Source organism: Pipra filicauda, unplaced genomic scaffold (assembly GCF_003945595.2).
Source record: "Pipra filicauda isolate LSUMZ 115617 unplaced genomic scaffold, ASM394559v2 scaffold449_size645428_pilon, whole genome shotgun sequence".
Classification (NCBI taxonomy): Eukaryota; Metazoa; Chordata; class Aves; order Passeriformes; family Pipridae; genus Pipra; species Pipra filicauda.
In genome coordinates, this window is record NW_024104586.1 from 390,967 (window position 1) to 405,411 (window position 14,445).

The 14,445-nt window shown below is 48.1% G+C and overlaps 1 protein-coding gene across 6 annotated transcripts in view; it reads left to right on the plus strand.

Annotated features, from left to right (window-relative positions):
- Positions 1-14,072, plus strand: part of MICU1 (mitochondrial calcium uptake 1) — an 86,102-nt gene extending 72,030 nt beyond the window's left edge. For all 6 annotated transcript variants that reach the window (XM_027711036.2, XM_039385913.1, XM_039385912.1 and 3 more), the window contains 4 exons: positions 1,908-2,045; positions 5,955-6,063; positions 11,858-11,947; positions 13,316-14,072. In XM_027711036.2, the coding sequence (XP_027566837.2) occupies positions 1,908-2,045; positions 5,955-6,063; positions 11,858-11,947; positions 13,316-13,476 (498 nt within the window). In that variant the 3' untranslated portion in view covers positions 13,477-14,072. The remainder of the gene's footprint in view (positions 1-1,907; positions 2,046-5,954; positions 6,064-11,857; positions 11,948-13,315) is intronic.
- The last annotated feature ends 373 nt before the right edge of the window (positions 14,073-14,445 follow it).

Consider the following 14,445-nt stretch of genomic DNA (forward strand, 5'->3'; position numbering starts at 1 on the left):
CTTGGGCATGTGAGTGTTTTGGTTTAATGTTAGAGATGCTCATTTTGAAGGGAGATAAACCCAGAGTAAACAGCATTAATTCCACAGTTTTCAGGGGTTTTTTTATTTCTTGTGAATAATTGTATGGACTCATCACTGTATCTGACAACCACCTGCAGAAATGAAAAGTCAGAACCAGTTTTGGAGCTCACAAGGGAGGAGATGAGTTGATTTATTCCCAGGGAATCAGGATGATTTGGTACTTTAAAGAGATTTGTATAAATAAGTTATTCTAGTTTTCATCTTAGATTTCATTTATCTTTATTTTGTCCTTCAGCATTGTCTCCTAACTGTGCAATAAGACTTGATGGGCTTTTAGACACTGACTTAAGCTTTTCTGAGCATATTCACCACTTATGAGGTTGGTTTGAGATATTTGCACCCAATTCTTAGCCTTTAGTAAAAGATGCTGCCTAAAGCTCTGCTAAAACTTGGGATGTTTGAAGGCTGGTGGTACAAAAATGCTGGTTTGTGTCTTTGGGGATGAAATTAGGAATATTACAGAAGAAGAAAGAGTTGGTGCTGCTTTTGAACCAGTGCTGGCAGCGTCCCTGGGGTGTTGTAAAACTTGTTTGCATTCTTCAAACACGGCAGAAGCTACTTCTGCTTTTTAATGAAGAACATACTTCTCCTCCAAATGAGTTTTCCCCCCTCCTTTCCCCAGCACACGAGAATGGGAGAGGCCCACGTTTTGCATCCTGGGTAATCCCCAAATCCTGTGTCAGATGACAGTAAAAACCACCATCTTTTCCCCAAATCCTGCGTGGGCCACTCAGGTGAGAGCACAAGGTGCCAAGGAGCAGAATTTCTCCATTGGGGAGAATCAAACCAACCATCCAAACCCCTCCAGCCCTGGTGCTCCACGTGTCAGGAATCACTTGGTGTTCCATTGGGAAAAGCAGCCAAAATCTGGCTGATGTGCTAATAATGAAGAAGTTACTAGCACAGAAGAGCAGTTGAGGCAGGAATGGTGAACTCCCCGGGCAGCAGAGTGCCAAGTAACTGGTACCACACTGTTCTTTACGAGTTTAAAAGTTAAATTTGTTGTTAAATATTATTTTCTGGCTTGTGATCAGCTGGAGTGTCCAATGTATGTTTTCTGATGAGTTTGAAGGGATATCATTTATATCAAATAAGGGATCCTGAGTGCTGAGATCAGGCGAGGTCTGACATGTTTGTAGAGTCACAAAGAGGTGGGGAAAAGGAAGAGGATGAAATCTGCATTATTCAGTGAGCAAAGACCTGGTGTTCCAAGCCAGCACCTTCCCAAGTTGGGGAATTGCTTCTCCCTCCTCCCCTGCAGCAAAAGCCAGGAGATAAAGTACTGCAGGAGAGAGGGATTAATGGAGCAAATCTTCTGCAGGGAACACACAGCAGCATTTGGAAGGGTCAGGGGGGCTCGGGGGGCTGAGGACGAGGAGAACTTGGGGAAGGTGAAGTCTGGAGGCATCCAGGAACATTCCCTTGCTGGGACACTCACCCAGGGCTTGGAGCAGAGAAGAGCTAAAGTGAGACTCAGTTTTTGCAAAGACTTTGGTTTATTAACAGCAGCCATGGACCCCCTCCTGCACATGCTTCTTTGAAGCACTCACTGGCACGTCAGCTCAGTCCTGGGAGGTAAAACCAACGAGGGCAAGCTGCAAAGGCTTCTCCCAGGAGTTTCCCCGGGAGGGTCACGCAGGGAGAACGTTGACCTATCGATTCCTGGGGAAAGCAGATATCGGAGCACATGAGGATTTCTTCTTCCCAAGTGCTGTTGTGATTCCCATTCTTTGTTGTGATGCCTTTTGGTGGTGCTCATACCTCGGGGTGGAGGCTCCTGCTGCCCTGCCCCGTTCCCAGCTGGCTGTGTTGTGTCCCTGTTGCAGTTCGAGCGGCACGACCCGGTGGAGGGGCGGATCACGGAGCGGCAGTTCGGGAGCATGCTGCTGGCCTACAGCGGGGTGCAGTCCAAGAAGCTCACTGTCATGCTCAAACAGCTCAAGAAGCACTTCCAGGACGGAGAGGTCAGTGGCATTCACGGAAAATTGGGGAGGCTGAGGCGGGGGCAGCCGTGCCATGTCCTGAGGGAAAGCGTCCCCGCCGTGCTGAGGAGGATGCAGGGACACACCCTGGCAGGGACACACCCTGGGACTGCAGTGGTCGGTGGCCAGTGCAGGCTCGTTCCTATGGAAATGGATGCTGTAATTTTAAAAATTAAATTTGCTGAGCAAATTTACCCTGGGTCTGGAGCCAGAACAAACATTGCTCCTGGTTCCTGGCTCGACCTTGGATTAATTAGCTGCTGCGACCAGGAGGTTTATTATTATTAACTTCTGTGAAAAATTATTTGAATTACTCACAATTTAGAGAGGGATAAGTTTGCAGACCCTGCACTCATTAATTCAGTGTGAGACCTTGGAATAAGACATCCACGGCACAAGGATGTGCTTTATCAGGTAAGGCAAGTATGGGCTGAGGAATGACTTGAGCATTAGAATTTTACTTCTGCTCCTATAAAGCTGGAATGTTCTCTTATTAACTAGGTTATAAACAAGCAATTCTTCACAACGAGAATGGATGGGAAGTCTTTGGCTGCCTGTTGGGTCAGGCTGGCTGTTTTGGAGCTGCTTCCTCCTGACATCAGAACTGGAGTTTATTTCTTAACTGGTTTAGATGCCAAGTGTGTTATAAAACACGAGTTTTGACCAGGGTCTGCTCCTCTTTTGTCCCCTATTGGTGCCTTAATAGGACTCCTACATTAATAGGAATCATTTGATTTTTCCAGGAAAAAATACTTCAATGCAACGTGTGTCTAAGAGAAATTATCAGCTCTGTTGTTAAAGTTTGCGAATAGTTCTTTTGCTGTGATTTTTGGTTTTTAATTTGTGTGTGTGTATATACAGATGTTATTGAACAGTAGCTGGATGAATGAGAAAATAGGCAGAGGGATTTATTTTGGAAGGCTTCTTACAGCAGATATTTTCTTCCTTTCATGTGTGAGCCAAGCCCCCGACATCTGTGCCAGGGGAAGAACTTTTTGTTTTTACCTTATTCCTCATCCCCAAATCAGCCAGACTGTGTTTCTATTTGCAGACAACCAGATTCAGAGCAAGTCTTTATCTTCTTTTATTCCAAGGACTTTCAAGGAGAGGAAAATGGGGAATAGGACAAGAAAAAATACATTTGCAAGGAACGGAATTCTTGGAAAGTTCATGGTTCCTTCCACTGGTGAGGATGAAACTCCCAGTGACTGTCCCAAAGCCACCCAGCAAGCTTTCCCTTGAAAATGCAGTTATCTCATGAGAGCTTTCTTATGGAATCTGCCAAACATCCTCTTCCTTGTCTGATGCAATTACCTTTCCTGCACAAGGCAATCCTGGCAGCCTCCAAAATGATAAAGCTCTGGGTTTAATCTGATCTTTAACTGTTTTCCAGCATTGTTACTCTACATTCCTGCTTTTGGGAGTGTTTTCTTGTATTAACTGATAATCTGCTTTTTTTTATTTTTCTTGAGGAAAAATCCCACCTTACCCTGGATATGTGAACTTTGCATATTCAGCAGAGCTGCTTTGCTTCAAATTGCTTATGATTGTCCTCCTCAAGTTATACTTACACAGCTGCTTTTCTCCTAGTGAAAAGGACCTGAGTCCAGTAATATTTACGAGCAAAGTATTTGGTATATTTATGTCTCCCTAACCACTAGAAAACCAAGCTGACTCTTCAGAAAGCAGTGATTCATGGCACTGTCTGTATGTGCTTTGGGGGCTGGCTCAGGTATTTTTCTGTGGAGATGGCAGGGGGTGGCAGTGAGGTGTAATTCTCCCTGGCTGAACCTGGATTCCTGGGGAAAAAGGCCCTAATTTTTGAAGGAGGTGTTCAAGCTGTCATGTTACAAGCAGGTGTTTGCTCCTGGAGCCTGCCTGCTGATGTTATGGGAGTGTTGCTTGAATGATGGAAGGGTTCAGGCTTATGAATCAACAGCTGGAGCTACAAAAGCCTTGAAAGAGGTAATCAGACATCTGTTGACTTGCTGGTAGAAGCCTGAGGCTGTCCCAGTCTCTGATTGTATTTGTATTTTGGTAGCTGGGACAGAGTTAATGCTGATGCCGGTCTCAGCTATGGGATTCCTCAATAAAATATTAAATGTCATAATACTAATGGCATTGTTGCTACAGAAATTCAGTGTCAGCCCATATGAAAGCCCAGATTTGTAGGATACACGTGTATGTCATTGATTTTGCTTTTTCAGCTGCTGGAAGGACCACAAATTTATATATGCAAACATGTAAACCTTCCCTGTATTTGGGACTGTAGTGTCCAAGGCCAGGTTGGATGGGGCTTGGAGCAACCTGCTCTGGTGGAAGGTGACCCTGCCCATGGCAGGGGGTGGAATGAGATGAGCTTTTAGCTCCCTTCCAACCCAAACCCTTCCAGGATTACAAACAAGGGTCTGTCTTGCACTGTTTAGCCTTGACATCTGCCATTTCATGGTGGAGCATTCCAGGAAAATGCAAAATTTTTGGCTCTTTGCTTAGAACAGCTGCTGGGATGCCTTGTAGCCACCACTAGAAGCCTCAATGTCCCAGACAGAGCAGGTACCTCCCAGCACAGGGTGTTCTGCTGGCCTGGGAGTGACTGCACACCTCGTGGTTCCTCCAGGCTTCCCTCGTTTGTCGTGCCCTGCTCCCGGGCAGGAGCACGTCAGCCAGGAAAAGAGTAGCAGGGAGGCATCCTGATAATTGCAAAGATATTTTCTCTTGTACCAAACAGGGGGATCTTTGCAGTGCTTCCTGCAGAAGCACTTGATTTATTGGTTAATTTTTCTTTTTGCTAGGACAGTGTTTAATTTAATTCTGCTGAACATTTTGGGAAGTGGGGCGGGTACACCTTCAAGGAAAGCTCCCTGCAGAGCCACCAGGGATTTTTCCAGCTCCCTTGTCCACGTGTGCTATCCCATTTTGCCATCTCATCCTTTTTGGCCTGGCTCCATGAATCCAGGGCTGACAAAGCCTGCTGTTCATGTGTCGGTGCACACGTAGATCATCGGAGTGTGGATTCATGGAGCCAGGCCACATGCTCACTTTTACAGCAAAGATAGGAACAAGCTGCATATGTCAGTGTGAGAAGCCCTTCAAAATGTGCTTTTTTCTTTCCCAAGAAGATTGGTGGCTCCTGATGAGGAGTTGTTTGAGCAGGGTTGCAGCGGATGGTGTAGATTTGTGTTTGACAGTGCGGGCTGAGCGTGTGCTCTCATCCAGACCATGGGGACAGATGTGCTGGGTTCTGCACTGGGGATGTTTCATATCTTGCCCTATCAGTCTGTTGTGCCAGGCAGGACAGGAGGAGCCTGGGCCTGAAGCCCTCTTGACAAGCTGATTTATCTGTTCCAAAGAGGAAGGCTGAGTGGTTCTTGCTGTGCTGGTGATTTACCCCCTCTTGGGCTGTGCTGGAGGAGTTGGAGGCTCCAGCTCCTGTCCCAGCACAGTTGTGGTTGTGCTGGTGCTAAACAGGTTGATAAAATCAGGTGTAGTGTGACCAGGTGGGGGTCCAGAGCTGCAGCTCCTCTCCTGGGGGATCTCAGGACACCTTCCCATGCCTGTCCCCGAGCTCCCCGTCCCAGGAGTGGAGCAGACGACGATCCAGCCCTGCAGCAAAGCCACGTGGGGCACATCTGTGCCTGCTGTGCAGTGTCACCTTCTGGGGAAGAGGTGCATCCCCCCAGGGATCCCTGCACCTCATGGGGGAGACCTTACAGCTCATGGGCTGTTTCACCTTGTCACTGCAAGTGTGCAGGCTTCCAAAAACAAGCGTTTTTGGAGCGTGCAATTCCCCTCTGGATCCAGCTTTGGGCCCACGAGCCACTTTGTCATTTCCAGGTACTGTCCATAGTCTCCTGTTCCCATCACCATGTGGGTGCCTTGTCTCTGTCCTAGGGGCTGACATTTGAGGAGGTGGAGAACTTCTTCACTTTTCTGAAGAACATAAACGACGTGGACACGGCTTTGAGCTTCTACCACATGGCTGGAGCTTCTCTGGATAAAGGTATGAAAACCTGAAGGAGGTTCAGGTGCTGAAAGCCTGAGGGAGCACAACTCATACCATGTCTTTGGAGTTGGGAAGATGTCAAACAAGCCCAGGCTGACAGGTTAAAAATGTACCCAAATTGCAATTCCTCCCTGTAATGAGATGTTTGACTTGCTACATCCCTGGATAAAGAGGGATTTCAGGTTTTGTACTTCCCTAGTTTTAGATATAGAGGAAAAAAGGCTGAAATGTGCAGCCTGAATGGACACAGCAGGACCATTCTGATGGGAGCAGAGGCAAGATGACCTAGTGAGTGTATCACAGACTCTGCTTCCAGATCCCAGGGACACCAGAGTTTCTTCTTCATCCCCATCTTCTGAGGTGACTTTTTTTCCTCCCTTTACAAAGGACTTGAAAAACTGTGTAAAAGAACTCTTGCCAACTTCCCTTCTGTGGAGATCCCTGATCCACAAGGAGAGGATGAACCAGCAGTGGGGTTGGTGGCAGGGACTGCTCAGCCCTTGATTTGTTCCAGCTCTGCTCAAAAATCAGAGGCTTTGCCTAGAAATAAGGGCTGTGTGGCCAGATGCTGCATTTCTGATGGGAAATCCAAGTAGTGGCACCTTTGGAGCTCCCAGGTGTGCTGGGGGGAAGGAGGGGGAGCACTGGAACCCCACTGAGCTCCCAGACTGAGCATTAAAGTCTGTCCAGAGTCTGTGTGTGTGGCCAGAGGAGTGAGCTGATTAAACCTCAGAGCTGGTGTTTCCTGGGGAGCTCGCTAATAACGTGGTTTATTGATCAGACCAATCCATATCCTTCTCCTCACTGTGTGTTTCCTTTTCTGAGCTGGTCTGTGTTGGGTGTGTTCTCAGATTGGACACACTGATGTAAAAAAAAGGCAAAAAACCCACCCCAAACCATACATTTAAAATCAAAGTCTAGCTCTCTGCTGCCAGGATTTACCACAGGTTTCTCTTCTAGATTATTTTTTTTTTAAAGCTCTCAGCCTGGGGTTATAAAAAAAAGATGTCAAATTCATTACAAGTTTTTTAGGCTAAGTGGAAACTCTTGTCTTACTAGGAAGTTAAAGCTGATGTGTTCAGGCACCTGCAAAACTAAACATTTCAGAAGTAAGTTATTCCAGCTGCTGCTGTTGTGGGAATATTGAGGCATTAATAGGTTTTTGGGCAGTGGAATTACAGAGGGAGTCAAACGTGCCACATCTCTTCCTGTGTGTGTCAGCAGCACTTCTCATCTTTAATTTTTTGGTGGGGGGAATCATCTGTACTCTTTGTTTTATGTCACAGTTACCTTAAGACTTAAAAGAAGCTGATAGGATTTTTTTTTTCATTTCCAAGTAAAAACACGGAGTCTGGGTGTGCTGCTGCCATTCTGAGCCCTTTCTGCAGCATCCCACGAGGAGGTCTCAGCCCAGCAAATCCCATTTACTTGGTGTCTACAGGAAATTAGCAGCTGTCCTGTTGTGGAATGTGTGTTTGTGGAGAACTTAGGGCTGCGTGCAGTTGGTGAATCAGTGTGATTGCTGTTTAATTACATGCCATTAATGAGCTCGTGCTGGAGCTCCAGCCGTGGGGGTGGGAGTGTCTGGTGGGTGAGGGAACCTTCCCCAGGCAGAAGAGGAGCCAAATTTAAACCCAGTAAGCGATGAATGGGGGGTGCTCTCCTAAAAGCCAAGCTTTCACAAGGCTTCTTATTAAAAACTAACAAATGTAAAAAGTACTGGTCGGATGGGGAGGAGGAAGAGGATAGTTTGTGTAATAATTTCCTCCTAACACTGCAGCAAACATTATAATTTTAGGACTGTTTAAAATTTAAGAGGAAAAAACCTGGATGGTACCAAACAGCCAGAGCTTGACAGGCTGTCTTCTGTGCTAAATTAAAGTCACTTCTTCTTCTACAAAGGATCATTAACCTGTATTTTAATGACCCATTTAATAACACACAGATTATTTGTTAGCCCATCTTTCATTTTCCCAGAAACAGAATGGCTGTCATTCCCTTAAATCATAGGCATTCCTTAGAAAACCTCCCCAGCCTGGGCTCACAGGTGGCAGCAGGAGAGGAGCTGAATTCAGTGCTTATTCCCCTTTGCAGTCCAGGGTGTGAACTGCACTTTTTTTGGCTCTGCCTCCAAGCAGACCTTCCAGGCAGCCCTTCCACTGGTGGAGAGCCATGGAATAATTCCTTTGGGCTTCAGGGCAAGGCAGGGATGCACTTTGCTTGGAATGGGCCTAAGCAAGGGGAGATGGCCGAGCCTCTGGAGACCCTCCTGTCCAACAGGCTCACCTTCAGTCACGTCTGGGATATCTCCAAGGAACCTCCTTTCTTTGCATATTTGTGCCTGTGGAGATGACACAAATGGTGGGTCGGCTCTGCTTTTTTCCCTGATCTCCCTGACTTTCTGTTGTGCTCCCTTTGATGTCAAAACAGTTTCTCCTCAGCTGCAGCCTCACATTTTTGAGGAGAAAAAGAAAAATGTGCCGTGCCACGGGATTGCATAAGGTTTATCCATCTCTCTCCTGGATGGGTGCTCCAGCACATACATGTACAAGTGATTTGAAAAAAGTTCAGTGGATTTTTGCTGGTTCTATTGCCATCCAACATTTCCAGCTGCAGTCCTTGAAATGAAATGTGTGTATCAGTGTGAGGCTGATTTCTGGGAGCCCAAAACACGTGTCCTGCCTTTCCACCCTGGAATGGCCCAGGGCAGGGAGCCCTGCTCCTGTCACCCCCCTGCCATTTGGCAGACAGAGGCAGCAGCCCAGTTGGCCATTATTTTGGCCAAATGTGGGATTCATCTCAAGATGGAGGAAAAAGGGGAGTTTGCCATCTGGCAAGGCTCTGCACTTGGTGAGACATTGCTCACGGTGTGGTTCTGGGAATTGGAGTGGGAAAAAACATAACCGTGTCAGACACTAAACTTGCATAAAATAACTCAGGTGGCTCATTAAAGGAACCAGTGGGGGAGACCAATGCATGGGATTTTAGAAGCCTTTCAAGATAGAAACGTGGAACTCATTTTCACTGGTATGAAATGCAGGAGACTTTCCATGGAGAGATGGATGCAGCCATCCCAGAACCCCAAATCTGGACAAGCTTTGTTTTAGGAGATGTTTTCCCAGATAGCACCTATTCCATTCTGTAAAATGGGAAAGAAATTACACGGGGAGGTTTCCTTCAATTTTATTTACCTCTCTGAGCTACCTCCTAGTCTGGAGTGTGTGTGTCCAAATGGAAAGCAGAGACGCTCTCCCCTTCCTTGTGATTCCTTAAAAACCAACACAATCCTTACTGAGCACAGCACAGTCACACAACCCCTGGGAAGTCATTTTGGCATCAAGCAAGAGTGGTGTGATGGAGCTGACACTTGTGCAGTTTGGTTAATGGAAGAGGAAGCAGCAGCCCCTAAGTACAAGTTATAGCTGGGAAAACTGCAGCCAGGAAAAAGGAATAAGAAGAGGGAGGGATCAGGTGACTCCCTATAGAAATGGAGGGAGTGGGTTGAAATCTCAGCAGAAAAACATGACTTGTAATTAAAGAACTTAGGACAAGGGGTAATGGTTTTAAACTGAAAGGGGAGGTTTAGATTTGGTGGTAGGAAGGAATTGTTCCCTGTGAGGGTGGGGAGGCCCTGGCACAGGTTGCCCAGAGAAGCTGTGGCTGCCCCTGGATCCCTGGAAGTGTCCAAGGCCAGGTTGGAGCAGCCTGGGATAGTGGAAGGTGTCCCATGGAATGAGGTGAGCTTTAAGGTCCCTTCCAACCCAAACCATTCTGGGATTCTGTGATTTATGCCTTATGGCTCCTTCAGTAGCATAGCTGGGGCACCAGGGGCACAGGGCAGCATCAGAGCTTGGTTAAGCACCTTTGAAAAAGGATTTACATTTATATGGAGTTAAATGAGATTTGGTGTTGCTGTCTGAGGAAATACAGATGTGCTCTTGCTCTCTGAAGGTCTGGGTTTTGGGTAAGAAACCCAGCACTTAAAACCTCTGCTGTTGCCAAAGTCGAGGTGTTTTAAAGTGCCTCCCCAGCAGAACAACCCTCTGGGGGAAAAAAGAAGCTTGGAAAAAAGTTAAGATAATCTTTTTTTTTTTTTTTTTTACCTAAACCTCTTTTTCCTTGAGCTTCACGTGTTCCTGAAGTCCTCCAGCAGCACGTGGGGCAGGTGGGAGTTACAAGTATTTAGGGAATGAGCATCACCTCACTGAAGAGGAGAAAGGTGCCTTTTACAGAGGGATATATAAAATCCAGAGGCAGGGCACTTATCTTGGGGAAAAGGGCTGTGCCATCCACATCTGGCTCTGGCATTTGCTGCCACTTAGTGGCATTTGATCCAAGAGGATTGATTCAGGATTTCCTATCCAGAGCTGTGCCACGGGATATTCTGCAGCCTGGGGGGTGTGGATGGGTTGGGAGAGATGGTTGGATGGTTGTGGTCTCCCAGAGCTGGGGAACAAAATGAATGCAGCTTGTCTTTAACGATTCCATTGGCTCTGCCCTCCCCAGAGCAGGCTCTGGCTGCCAAGCAGGGAAGCAGGGTCTGTATCCTGACTTGTTGTGACAGGACTGGAATACACAGGAATAACTCCTGCCCAGAGCTACATCGCTCATGTGGGAAAGGAATTTCACTCAAAAAGAATCATTACATGGGAACAACAGGAGCCTGCTCGAGATTATATATATATATATATATTTTAATCCAGCTTCTGTGTGAATTCAGTTTTCTCCTGCATTATTTAGTAAAAGGTTTTATAGGGGAAAAGGACATGATGGTGGCTGTGGATTCCTCCCCAGGAGCCCCAAACCTCACTCAGGTGAGCAGAAATGGGGTGGAAAGCACCAATAATCTACACATTTATGAGAGAAAAATCCTGTTAGAAACACTTTATGCAGTTTCTAATTAATCCAGTTATGGTATAGATGAGAGGCTTATTTTTTCCTTTCTGACACACAACATGTAACTGTTCAAAATTCCTGAAGGGCCAATAACTGTCCAAAGGGACTGGGATGCACGATCCCAGAAGGATGCTGTGGAGGAAAGGAGAGGCTCTTTTGGGTTGCAGTCTGATCTTGTGATGCACCACTTCCCTCTTTTCCCTGGCTGCAGGGCAGCTCTGCAGCTGAACATTCCTCCCAGTCACTGTGGGCTCACAGTACAAAGTCTCTCCAGAGGGGGTCTCCTCAGGTCAGGCTTTGTGGGGAAGCCATTTAAATACACTCACAGCAGCCTAGTGAGGGCTTCTTTTCCCATTTATACAGCAAAATCCACTGCCTAATGCTGCAAGATTGGTGGCTCCGTGGACTGTTCTTTTCTAGAGGTGGGAATAAAACTACCAGTCGGGGGAGAAAAGGGAAGTAATTCCTTACAACTCTATTTTATGGCAAGGTTAACCTGGTCTGCCCACTGAGGGAGGGTGGAGGGGTTCGTTCTGCAGTTACTGGCCTTGGGTTGCAACAGGAAAACCAGTTTTTCTTATTCCCAGCCTGCTGGAATAGTTGGTTCATGGAGTATCACCTTTGCAACACCGTCAGAAGGAGCTGCCTTGTTGATCAAGGGGAGGTTTCCCACTTGGAGCTTGCTGTGGTGCTGACACTTCCTTCTGATTTTGTAACCAAAAGGGGGGGGAAAAAACCCATCTCGCCTTGGGGGTTTTTAACATTTCCCTTGCCCCCCCGGGTGTCAGCAGGGCAGTGCTCACCAGCAGCCCCTCCCCAGCCAGGCAGCGATGCAGGGGGGATGTGGGGGCTTCGGGGAGCTGCTGTTGAGGCCTGTGCTGTCCCTGTGTTGCAGTGACCATGCAGCAGGTGGCCAGGACGGTGGCCAAGGTGGAGCTCTCGGACCACGTGTGCGACGTGGTGTTCGCGCTCTTCGACTGCGATGGTGAGTGAGCCCAGCCCCGAGCCAGGCTGGGGGAGAAATCCAGGGGGGAAAACTGCCCTTCTGCTCTTTGGGATCCGTAGAGATGCTCCTGCCCTTTTGGGAAGGGCGTCCAGTGGTCCCCACCTGCTGGGCGCTGGATGGGGGGGTTTGGTGGGCTCAGCTTCTTTCCCCCCCTCCCCAGAACTCTGGTCTGTGTCACAAAAGGAGCTGTTGTGCTCCAGTGTTGGAAGCGAGCCGATCTGGGAATCGTATTTCCAAAACCCTGGACAAATATCAGCTTAATTAATTCACGGCAGCTCCGTGCCCTGCTGGGAAGCTCGTTGCTTTGCTGGCCCCAGCGCTCTGAGGGCGGTTGTTGCCACACTCAAGCACTCTTGGGTTGATTTAATGAGACCTACTGCAGTCTTTGCCACCAGGGAACGATGGCAGCGATTCCAACTTGGAAAGCAGGAAATTCTGCATTTGCCCAAAGCTGTGCAGCCAAAACCAGAGTGCCTGCTGGCTCCCTGCTCCTCCAGCACCGTCACTGGGATCTGGCAGCTCTGAGTGGCAGTGGCAGTGCATAAATATGAACGTTAAAAAATATGTTTAATTATTTTACTCCTTCTTGTCCCTCTTGGTTTCAGCCCCGACCTGCTGCTTTGCACCTTTCTAAGGTCACATCTTGTTTTATTTTCCTCTATGCTTCAGTGCCACTTCCTGATACGATTTTCAAGCCGGATCATCAGGCTGGAGTGAGCCAAAACATATCCAAATATCCCCCATTTGCATCCCCTCAGAGGAGAATCTGCTAAATGTTTTGATAGCAAACCTTTGAGGGGAAAGACTTGGGTTGCCAAAAGAGTCCCCCTAGGAAGGAATCAAATGGACAAGCAGGCACAGACTCTTTTGTTTGTTATTTTGGTGTTTTCACTCCATCAGCGTTTACAGACATTACCACCTGCACATCAAAAACCTGCAGCACCGGAGGGAATTTTCCTGGCCCCTTGATAGTTTGCTGGAACTTAACCTCAGTGGATTAATGAATCTTCCCTTCTACTCCATTAAGGAAAATTTGTGCTGTTACCCTGCACTCCTGTAATTTCCTAAATCACTTAAAGCAGAGAGTTTTCTGTGGGGCATTTGCTTTTCTGCCTTCAAGACTGGCCCTGCAAGACGTGGCAGTGCCAGGCAGAGCAGGGCAGCATCCACAGGGCTGGGATTTACACACTGTGCCTCGGGAACCCTCGCTCAGCGGGATATTTTGGGAGGTGGAAGCCAAAGGTGGCTTGGTGCTCTGCAGGGAATGACACCCATGCTGCCCTTTAACATTATCACTTTAACGTGGGTTCCTGGTGGGTTCCTGATGATTCTCCCTCCTCCTCGCAGGGAATGGAGAGCTGAGCAACAAGGAGTTTGTTGCCATCATGAAGCAGCGCCTGATGAGAGGCTTGGAGAAGCCCAAGGACATGGGCTTCACTCGGCTCATGAGGGCCATGTGGAAGTGTGCCCAGGAGACAGCGTGGGATTTCACGGCGCCCAAGCAGTAGCGGGGTCGGGAAGGAGCTCCCACATTCCATGGATCAGCCCCAGCACCCCAGCGGGGCAGCACCAGGCTCTGGCTGTCCATAACAGGAGGTTTTTGTAAATCCAGGTTCAATATCCCAGCCTGTTGCATTTGCAGCTTCTGCTTGCTGCTGCCTCCCTGCAATTCCTCTCTCTCAGGAAAAAGGAAAGGACTTCCACTGCCACCACCTCTGTGATGTGCTGTGTGGGAGAGCCGGGGGTGGAGCAAGCTGGACCCAAATCGCCTTTATTAATGCTATGGCAAAATGGCACCAGGGTTATCTTTGCTCTTGGATTGGTCCTGGGAAAGATTCCCGGGTTTCCTGGATCCCACACCAGGATTTCAGATGGCCAAACACTCCGTGCACCCCTTGGGCTGAGGTGCTGCCTCTGGGTAAGAGCAGCTAAAAGTGGTGGAGCAACTGGCTCTGCTGCCCTTCCTGCCTTGCAGGAGGTCCCTGATGGATTTCCTCAATTGAGAGCCCTCTCTGTGGGGAATTGTCCTGGGAATGTGCTGACAGATGTTTGCTGAGTGCTGCCCTCTCTGTAAAATGTCCTGTAAAGGTGTTGCTCACAACAACGTGGCTCGTAGCTCGTCTCTCTGGGTTCCTTCAGCTCTTCACCCGAGGCTGGTGGTGAACGGGGCACAGCACATGGAGTGTTTGGGAAAGGGAGGGGAAAAAAATCCCACAGCTTTCCAGAGCTGGAAAGACAAAGGGGATAAATCACCTCTAGAATACCTTCCTTCCTCAGCCCAGCAAGGACATGGAGCTGCTGGAGCCAGTCCAGAGGAGGCCCCAAGAGGATCAGAGGGCTGGAGCAGCTCTGCTGGGAGAAAAGGCTGGGAGAGCTGGGATTGTTCAGCCTGGAGAGGAGAAGTTTTGGGGTGACCTGATTGTGGCCTTCCAGGGCCCGAAGGGGGAGACAAGAAGAAAGATGGAGAGAGACTATTT